The sequence below is a fragment of the Protopterus annectens genome, chromosome 8.part0, assembly GCF_019279795.1.
Source record: "Protopterus annectens isolate FY-2018-M chromosome 8.part0, PAN1.0, whole genome shotgun sequence".
Taxonomy (NCBI): domain Eukaryota; kingdom Metazoa; phylum Chordata; order Ceratodontiformes; family Protopteridae; genus Protopterus; species Protopterus annectens.
This window is the reverse complement of record NC_056741.1, coordinates 1,925,545,307-1,925,555,825: the sequence shown is the minus strand read 5'-3', so window position 1 is coordinate 1,925,555,825 and position 10,519 is coordinate 1,925,545,307. Positions and strand designations below refer to the sequence as shown.

Below are 10,519 nucleotides of genomic sequence, written 5' to 3'. Positions count from 1 at the left end.
TAACCACAACAGCTCAGAGCACAAATCACACAAGACAATATTCCAAATAGGTTAGAAATACAGCAAACAAAAAAAAAACACACACAAATCTACCTCAAGTGGCAGATCCAAAAGATTAAAATCAAGAACTTGTACTTGTTCATCTTTTGTGGAAGCTGCAAAGACAGGTGTTTTACCTTCACCTCAAGTTACTCAGTTTTTCATTTAGCTCCATCCATCTGAAACTGGATCGCTCTCCTCCAAGGCGTTGTTTCTTTGCCTACAGACCATCAAGCCTCCCCCTAGAGGATAAAACCAATTGGTTTCCATATAATGAGGGCACTCACAATCAGCTTTACGAGGAGTGAGAACCATTTTAAGGGCTTCATACAGGCAGCCATACGCATGTTATGCCTTCAGCCAGCATTCTGGTTAAGAGGACTTTTGTACTGGCCTTTAGTTTACCATTCGGCGTGGGTGAAACCACCTGTATCAACCAACCTCAATATTTATGTGCATGCTACTGTACATAAATGCTACCAAAAGGCAGTAGTTTAAGCTAAAAGCACTCCCCAGAACCATTTGCATCGCCATCACTCCGAAGGAACTGTGACCGCACATGAATTGCTGTTCCCTGTCCTCTCCCAAGATGGCCACACCCATTCTCTCATGCCAACTCTAAAGCCCAAGCCACAATTCAAATTTTCATCACCTGTAGAGCATTCAGGGATCTAAATCACTGGAGCAGCCTAAACTGAAACCGGCTTTCATTCATAAAATATATATTTACTTCCGTTTTTAAAGATACAGTGCCAAATTCTACCGTGTGAGTTTCTGTGCTTATACATTTACTGAAATGATGAAAGCAGCATAACCATTGTTTAAAACAAAGATGATTGTTCTGTTTGTAGCTAAAGCATGACTTGGGTGAAATGCATAAAATGTTACAGGTAAAAGCATGGTCATTTTTCATAAAGACTTCTATATCTAGTGGTCATAAGAAGCCATTACTTTTGTTCTAGGCATAAACAAATGGCTTCATACCAAACAATGTGAGGTACCAGTGACAGAAACCCTGATTTTTAAAATAAAATGCCAAGTGCATAGTCAACCCCTTTGGAAAAAACAAAGTACCCACAAACTTCCACATAGGTGGTAGCCCCCTAAATACGGAAGACGTAATAAGGGATCTGGGGACCCAATTAGATGGCAACCTCTCCTTTGATAATCACACTGCCAAAATGGTTAGAAAATCCTATGTGGCCTACCTAATCACAAAAGGGTTTGCATCCAGAGCGAAAGAGGTCATTGGGTCCCTCTATGTATCACTCATCAGACCCATCATAGAGTACAATGCCCCACTTGCGATGTACTTTACAAGACACCTGCAGCAACTGGAAAGACCACAGAAGTACCTCACCAAGAGGATCCCTGGCCTCAAGCAGAATGCCCAATGCAGCTTAACTGATGAATCTCCAGCTGTACTCAGATGCATACCGCATACTCAGAAGTGATCTCTGCCTGACCTACAAGGCCATGTCCAACCCAAACTTGATGGACATGCGCCACCTAAAGAAAACCATATCCCCTCGAGCCACACACTCCAGGGATCTAAACCTCACCACAACAATAAATAGGATGTGCTGGAGGGATATATTCCGGTCTCAGACTTCCCATGCTCTGGAACAAGATTCCAATCTACATTAGGCAGAGCTCCTCGCTAAACTCTTCAAGAGAAACCTTGATGAGTGGATGGGAAACCAAGTTTACCCCAGGAATCACTTCAATGGCTCTGCTGGACAGAGGCACAGGGAACTAATCTAAGGGGGCGGCGAAAGCCAACACATTCCAGCTAGGCTTATAAAGGTCTTCGGGCAGATAGCCTAGCACCTACCTATGAAAATAAAAATGTGTTTTGATGCATTTTTACACTAAACATTAATACATGGATTGTCACCATTACCCGACAGATGGCATCCTGTTTGTGAATGAAGGCATGCAATATCTCAGGTGATAAATTGCAAGCTATCACTCTGTCATATCAATTACAAGAAAGTTTAGAAGAAGGTGGCTGCATGGCCTAACAGAAGTGATAACACATTCCCTTGTGGAAATTTTACAAAAAGGCACATTTTCATACTCTTAGTACTAGGACTACATGCCTGAGAAGTTATGTAACTTCAACATCAACACTCAATTTTAAATCTGTATAGGCCACGGCTGCTACACCTGTGGAACAAGAACTTTAAGACTTACTGAATAAGAAATAAACTTGAATATTACAATTTCCTGGCAGGTGATGTTAAGTTGACTTCTTGGATGGCTCCATAATTCTAGGCAAACTCAACGATTTTAGATCGGATTACTTAACACCAATAGTATCAACAATATTAATGGAATCGGTTACTAAGCGATAGAAAATATGTAATGTACTGCTAAAAAAGAATATGGAAAGGTACAGTAAACACTGGCAACACAGCTGCTTCACAATGATCAAAGTTGGTGATAAAATGTATCAAAGGTGGCCAACAGCTTGGTATGGATATGAAGTAAACCATGGGGCCTACCAGGTGCATTTACATTATATATGAAGTATCTGGCAGTGTTAGAAGATGCAGAAATGTTGTAAATTTTGTATGACAAAAAAGGCTGGGGTACGTGATAAACACTGAACATTTGACTAAGAAAAAGGCAGCAGGGACAAAATTTAAACCAGTCAGAAAACGGAGTGAAATAGCAACAATCAAGATGACAAATTTTACACTGTATGGAGTTTCAAGCAGATGTTGTGAAAAGCAGGCTTTGTAAAAGATCTGCAGGACACACAGTCACTGAAGCATAACAAGTGCAAGATTCAAATTTCTAAATATAGGCAGCCTAGACATGTATTGACACAGACATGCAATTAGACAGCAAGTTCTTCGATGGCATTGGCTTGGTAGGTTATCAGTGACTGGGTGACTAGTGTGCGACTGTTGCACAAATTACAAGCACTGCTCAAATCACCTCGGAAGCAACAGTATAACCAAAAATGGCCAAGTATAACAAAGTATTCCCCACTAACTTTCACTACATAGGATTTTCCAATCCAATGAAATAGAAAAATCTGCTACAGAGACAAAGTTACAAGCAGAGTGAAAAAAATGCAGGGACATTTGTGTTGAGGAATGGATACTGCTAAGGTACTACAGGAGGAGAGGGTTAAACGTGAATTCACTGTAGAACAAAACACTTTCTGCAGTCAGTGGAACAAAATGGCTTTTAAAAGACTTCATTGTTTTACTTGAATGCACAGACTACACAGCAGGTCTGTTTTAATAAAATGTTTGTGTAGCAGTCCGTTTAGGTTCACAGGTAGTCACCAAGCATGTGGTCCAGGAGATCAGAGTAGCCTTGCCCAGTTTTCCAAATTACCCACAAAGCAAGTTCAGCGACTCATTCAATTTCACAAAATTGTTCAGCTGGATGAAGAGGGAATTAAACTTGTCCCACAGGAACCAACTCCAATAGCTCATAGCCAAATAAAATGTTTCTATAGCAGATCTGCTTGAATAAAATCTCTTATTTGCCAGAATGCTCCCTCAGAGAGAAAAAAAAAGAAAGAGAAAGAATTGTAACGAGGCACCAAGAATTGCCAGCAATAACCTCCCTAGGAATGGGCAAAACATTCTGGCTAGACACAGTGTGTGACCTCATTAACTTCCTTTTACTGGATTGAACAGTGCCTGACCCTGCTAATAAACATTTGACTTCTCCACACTCTACTAGTCTGCTCCAATATTCATCAATATACAAGCTACACAGCATCAAAGCTGAACAAAAATACAAGGCAGCCAAATTTGCAGCAAACACCATTGTAGAAATTACCATTGTCTACCCCTCAAAGAGATGGGAAGCATGATCCAATTGCCTATTCTACACCTACTCAAATGCAGATCATATAAATTCATCTATAAACCCCTTTACCAAAAGGGATGGAGGTCCCCTGACTGGGTGTTTGATACAGTCAGACTTGTGAATATGTAGCAAGTCTGACAGAACAAGGCATGTCGAGGTACTTTATGTAAGGCAGTGGTCATCTTATCAATAGCCTTTAACACTGAGGAGATAAGATTTTGAGTCTGTTTGTACGAATTGTATGCTTTAAGCCACCGATTTTCACAAAAAAAAAATGTTGTAGCCATTCTTGCAGCGATGTGTTCAGACAGGTACATACTGAAAGGGGCATGAATCTCAATTATTGGTTTAAAGAATACAGTGGAACAAATTAATTCCAGATCTCTACACCATACCTGGACATGAAAGATGTGACGAAAAAGGACTCTTACATTAGCGGATATATGGTGATCAAAGGCAGCTCACTACGGACATTAGCACACAGATCTTTAAACTACTAGTTTAAATTTTCAGGGGAAGAGTAGTCTCCCCTTGTAGCCAATCACTTTGATATTCTTGCCAAAGAACACAATTATACATTTCTTGGCGTTTAGTTTATGGTTTTGACTCCCAAAACTTTGTTTGGGACAGGCCCTCTTGTAGAATTCCTGGCGCCCTCTGGCGAGTTTAAGATGGCAGCATGTTTGCAAACTTGGTCAGACACAGACAAAAATAAAAGAATTTCTATATACATCGGTTCTTTGAAACCAGAATCCAAGCCAATTAACTTGTTCATAATGAGGCATCATTTTTGGTGACTGTTTGCAGAATACTGCTCAAGTCTAGATTCACAACTGCCTCAGACACATTGAAAGCTCCATCATGTCATTTACACCCACATGAATAATAACCATGTCATGTGTACGTATGGTACAACAACTTGAGAGCTTGTGGGATGTGGTGAATCTTGGTGCATAAGCAACTTATTGTGACCATTGCTTTGCACAGCCTGGTTGAGTGGCACATCTGTTTTTCACTAGAGTCACCCATGACTAGGATATTGGATAGTGAATTTTTTTACCTTATGGACTTTCACTTGAGACAATGCAACTCTTAGATAGGTTTCTTGGTGGGTGCTGCCTGCACTGGGTGTTTGATGGTGCAGAGGGCACTTGTTTATTAGGTACCATTTAACAGACCTTTGTGGTTTAAATAGATTACTGCTAAGGAGTTTCAACATACATAGGTCTGTGTGCTAGGTCTAAGCTGTGTTTTTGGCCTGATGTGATGCTGTGCAATACTGACTGCGTGCTTATTTGTATTGGCTACAAGTAAGATTTGTCCTGAACACATTTAACATTTGTTTACCAGGAAAGTCCAACTTGGAATGAATCCCATTTTCAGCGGAGGCCCAAGGAGAAACACTCCAGACGCATGTCTTGAAATGTGGGAGGAAACTGGAGCACCCAGAGGAAATCAACATGAACACAAGGACATGCGGACTCTGTACAGAAGGCACTCCAGCCAAGAATCGAACTGGAGAACCTCTTGCTGTGAGACAGCAACGCTTACACTGCGCAATCCCATGTTATATAACTGCATAACTCATACTTGACAGTTTGGTTATTAGTAGGTGGTGGTCCGTAAACACGAGACAATTACTACACTGTCTCAAGAAGCCTATTTCAACCAGGCTGGCTACATACACTATTGGTAAGTGGAAGTCTATACCTCTAGTTGCTTACTAATGTGGGCTGAAGGGGAATTAGTGCCCAAGAGATTTGGAGTTTTAAGTCTACCCTGCAAAAGACTAGCCATGATTAGCAATGTGCCTCTTTAAGCAAGCCAGGGTCTCTTTAAGCAAGGACTCAAGTACACGAACTATGAGAAGGTAGACTGAGATGTTTAAGGCTCCACGTGTCTGCATGTATACAGTGCCCAGATAAACACAGCTGTGCAATTAAGCAGCTTCAAAAACGCAGGCACATTAAAAAAGCTCAAATGAGCCCACTGGCCAATAGCAAAACACCATGGTCTATCAGTAGTGGTGAGCAGCTCTGATGAAATGAGCACAAGGCACAGGCATAGGTAAGTTATATCAAAGAAGAGATACAAATATTCAAATGAAACCACTGACCAATACCAAAACAGAAGACTAAGGTTCTATGCAAGTGTGCACATACATAAATGTAAACAAACAGCAACAGTCTTGCTCACAAACTCTGAAAACAGAATGACAATTGGAGATTCGGCACAAACTCCAGCAGCGATAGCACTAGTTAAATATCTATATAAAATGACTGCAAATGTTTTATTAGGCTTCTCTGTAGCTAGTTGGAAAGCTTTTGCAAGGAAAGGACAACAGCCTTGTGTTTAAAACATGACAGAAGTATTATCTAACTCTCCTAGCCAAGCTTATAAATGGCTTTAAATAGTATCAGAATACTCAACTTTGCATTATGTTAACCCTCCCTCTCCAAAACAGGGTGGAAATTCTCAGGAGAAATCCGACAGGCACAAATGTATCTGTTGGTCACTTTCAGACACACAGGCAAACAGAGAAAAAAACAGTAACACTCCCACACAGACTTAACTAAGACCTTTTACAGTAAAAGGTACGTGCTATATTCACAGCAGAGACAAGATTAACATCCCTAGAAACTCATGGCTGCAATAGGGCAAGATCAAACTAAGGACAGTCATTTGCATTTGAAGAATCAAATACATTTCCTGCATCAAAATGACAGGACTATGATCAAACTAAAGGTACAACTACCAATAATAAAACATAATATCCAGTGAAGCACTTCAATGAAGCAGTGTGCAGCATCATTTATGCTTACACTACCCCTAAAGTGTTACTGCTGGAACTTAAGAACTTAAGGGTTGAAGTCTCAGGTTTCTGGCAACTAATTAGCTTAAAATGCAAAGTGAGAAGATTTCAAAATGAATCAGAAGGCATTGATTGGCACCTTATCTACACCAGCTTTAAACTACTTTAATAAAAGTATGCATGTCAAGTTTGTCTTGTGCATCACACTTACCTTTATCACCAGCAGTCAGATCCTTTCCTGCATCCACTTGACAACCCCGTGGTCTTTTCGATGGCTGCTGTAAAGACATGTCACCTCTGTCCTGCTCTGCTTTCTTCAGGCTTAGAGCTCCCTATCAGAAATTAATTTGTTCAGTTTCTATAGCAAAGTACTCAAGCATTCTGTTCTATTAAAGACCATACTAAAATGCCACTCTAGTATGAAGCACATCTAAAACTAAATACACAAGTACACTACATTAGTTCAACAGCACAGTGACTTGCCTTTTTCGTTCTCTAGATGCAACAAATTGCAACTGCCTTAAGGCAGTGTTCATAATTTCTAGACCGATCCAGATAGGACTGCTTGGGGCAGGAAAAATTAGAAGGATCAGCCATCGAATAAGGACAGTTGGTCAACGTCATTTAAGTGTATTTGTAGCAGTTCGTAACACTGCCATAATTTACTGCAAGCTTGCAACACTACATAAAGCAAATGTTTGACTGTGATGTATTGTAGATATAAATAAGTATGAAATTATAGTTATGTACTTACCATAACTTGGTATCAGTGTTGTCCTCTTCTCATTCTGCGTCACGTAAGGGTCTCTGATCCAAACCTCAGATCTGGCTTCACCACCTCCCACAGACATGGACTTGCAGGCTCAAATTCCACCCCCTACTTATAATACTCTACATCTTGCCTATCCTCCTCAGATGGAGTTTGCTGCCCCCAAAGCCAAGAAAGGAAGGAAGGAAAGATAACTAGCGGCTCAACCTGGAACCAGGGTTCCCACAAAGGCTATCTAGATCAACTACAAGCATACTCAAAAGGAGGGGGGTGGTTGGTTGGGAAGGTGAAGCAGAATGAGAAGAGGACAATACAGATACCAAGTTATGGCAAGTACATAACTAATAAATCTGACGTCCTCCTTATTCTGCTTCACATACGAGTCAGAGTACCCATCTACAGGATTTCTTGGGCAGCCTCAAAAGGAGGATATGCCAGAGCACCAATGAACCAAATGACACTCTGCTCTTGGCCATTAGTGTCTCACTATAAATTGGATGTAAAGGGTGAGAATTAGACTATGTGGCTGCAACACAAATGTCATCAATGGGGATCCTAGAAGAAAAAGCAGCAGACATAGCAATAGATCTTGTCGAACGGGCTTTTAGAGGACCTGGCAACTGCCAACCATTCTTTTCATAAATGAAGATAATACAGCTAGTAACCCACTTTGTAAATGCCACTTTGAAAACAGCTTGCCGTCTTAATTAGGGGAAAAAAATAACTGGTTCGACTTCCTGAAGTGCTTAATCCTATGAAGGTAGAATAAAAGCTGCCTGTGGACATTAAGGAATGCAGAAGGCATCCTCCGTTGCTAGAGTGGTTAGGAAAGAACACCAGTAACTGAATACATTGGAAGATGTGGCCACCTTTGGTATGAAAGTCTAGTAGAGAGAGACACCTATCCTTGTGGAAAATGATGTAAGGATGTTTGAAAGAAAGTGCTTGCAACTCAGAAACCCTTTTAGATGACATCATGGCAACCAGAAATGCAGATTTCCATGATAAAAACTTCAATTCACAATCCTTTGACAGCTCGAAAGGACTCCAGGTTAAGGCTTGCAGGACCAGCGTGAGAGATCCCATGCAGGCATGGGATCTTTAGTAGGAGGCCTCTAGGGAAAAAACCCTTTCATGAAGGCTTTACATAGTCTAGCAGAAGCAATATATCTAGAAGGCAACCCTGAATAAATGTTGGAGATAGCTAACTGGAATTTAATTGTAGCAAAACTAGAACCTTACTTAAAGATTCCAAGAAAGACAGAATAGGGGGAATCTTGGCTGAAAAAGGATCAGTGTTATTAATGATAGCCAAAAATCGAAAATCTCTTCCACATACTCTTGTAAACCTTCTTAGTAGATTGGTTTGTTTGAGAAGCCAGAAGACCAGAGAGGAAAACCTGGGCCATCTAGCAATCATGGGAAGTGGAGAAACCATGCGGTCAACTTGAGTGTGGAGATCGGGGTGGTGTCCCAATATCCGGTGAGAAAGGAGATTTGGTTTGGGTTCCAGCATTAGAGGAGGATGTTGGAGATGAGACCAGAGGAAAAGGGAACCACACCTGATGAGGCCAGAAGGGGTCAATAAGTATTACTGAGGTCAACAGTTTGACTTTCTGAAAAAATCTTGGGATCAAAGGAAGAGAATAGGCTTACAGGAGTCGCAGAGGCCAATCGTGGACCAGAGCATCCCTCAGGAAGCCCCCACAGATGGGGGAATCTGAATCAAAATAACTTCGGCATTTGGTTTTGTAAGGGGACAAAGAGGCCGCAGCAGGGAGAACTTCACTGATCAAATATCTTGCTCACCACTGAGAGGGACCGACCACTGGGGAGGCAGACTTGGTGAGCCTGTCCACTAACACATTGGATTTCACAGATGTGTGTTGCAAGAAGAAAAAAGTTTGAAGACTGCGCCCATTCCCAGACCTTCATTGGCCTCTCAGCAAAGAGACTACAAATGGGTTCCTTCTTGCTTGTCGATTACCAGACAACTAACATGTTGGTGTGAATAGCAATCATACCTTACGACAGAAGAACTGCCCTCATCTCCAAGACACTGATATGCAGACTGGTCCGAGTCCATGTCCCTTGGACCATCTTCTTCTGGAAATGCCACACATGGGGAAGCATCCTTGGTCACAGTGGCTAAGGGTAAGGTAAGAATGAATGGTCTGCCTATTGTCAGATCTGTTTGAATCCACCACCTTAGATGGGATCTGGAAAGGTTAGTCAAACTGATAAGAGGTGATTTAGAATGGACCATTGAACAGTGTCCACTGGAGAATGCACATATAGTACCTTGCTACAGGAGCCAAAAGAATGGCAAAGCTCTTAGAATCAATCTGGCAATAAGAGATGGAGAAGGCAGAATAGCTTGAACTTGGGACTTAGAAGTGCTCAGATGTACCCCAATTAACTCTAGGTTCTGAACCGGCATAGGATGCGACTGTCCATGTTTATAGTAATGCCTAGACAACGAGAATTGGCAAAGGTAATCCCTGGCCTGAGAAAGTTGACGCCGAGTGGGGGCAGTCAGGAGCCAATCATCCAGATAGAGGAATACCTGAAATCCTTACAGTCGTAGATGAGCTGCAGCCTCTGCCATGCACTTGGTAAACACCAGAGATTGGCCCCTAGATGGAAGTGCAGATAAAAATAGACAGGCGCTCAAGAAGTTGTAATAGTACACATCCTTGAAGTCCACACAGCACATCCAATTGCCCTTCCCCAATAATGGCAGTATGGGCTGTACCGTTACCATCCAGAACTTGGTCTTTGCAAACTTGAGACTGCTTATGTTTAGAATGGCCACAGAGTCCCTCATTTCTTTGGCACCACAACAAAATGCAAGTTCCGGACCCTTTCTGATCAGCCAGGACCTCTTGGATGACTCTTCTGCAGCAAAGTGGCTATTTCGGCCAGTGATTTCAGTACATTTGGAGGAGGAAGGGAAAAGGAAATGTGGTAACCTCTGGATACAATTATAATTTTTAGCACCTAAACATTTGACGCAATTTGGCCCCAAGTGCTTGAGTGTACAGAAAAACGACCAACTGCTT

General features: G+C 41.6%; 1 protein-coding gene across 4 annotated transcripts in view; it reads right to left on the bottom strand.

Annotated features, from left to right (window-relative positions):
* LOC122809727 (anillin-like) overlaps nt 1–10,519 on the bottom strand; it is a 1,124,352-nt gene that overhangs the window by 1,008,987 nt on the left and 104,846 nt on the right. For all 4 annotated transcript variants that reach the window (XM_044081431.1, XM_044081433.1, XM_044081432.1 and 1 more), the window contains exon 2: nt 6,900–7,020. In XM_044081431.1, coding sequence (XP_043937366.1) covers nt 6,900–7,020 — 121 coding nt within the window. The remainder of the gene's footprint in view (nt 1–6,899; nt 7,021–10,519) is intronic.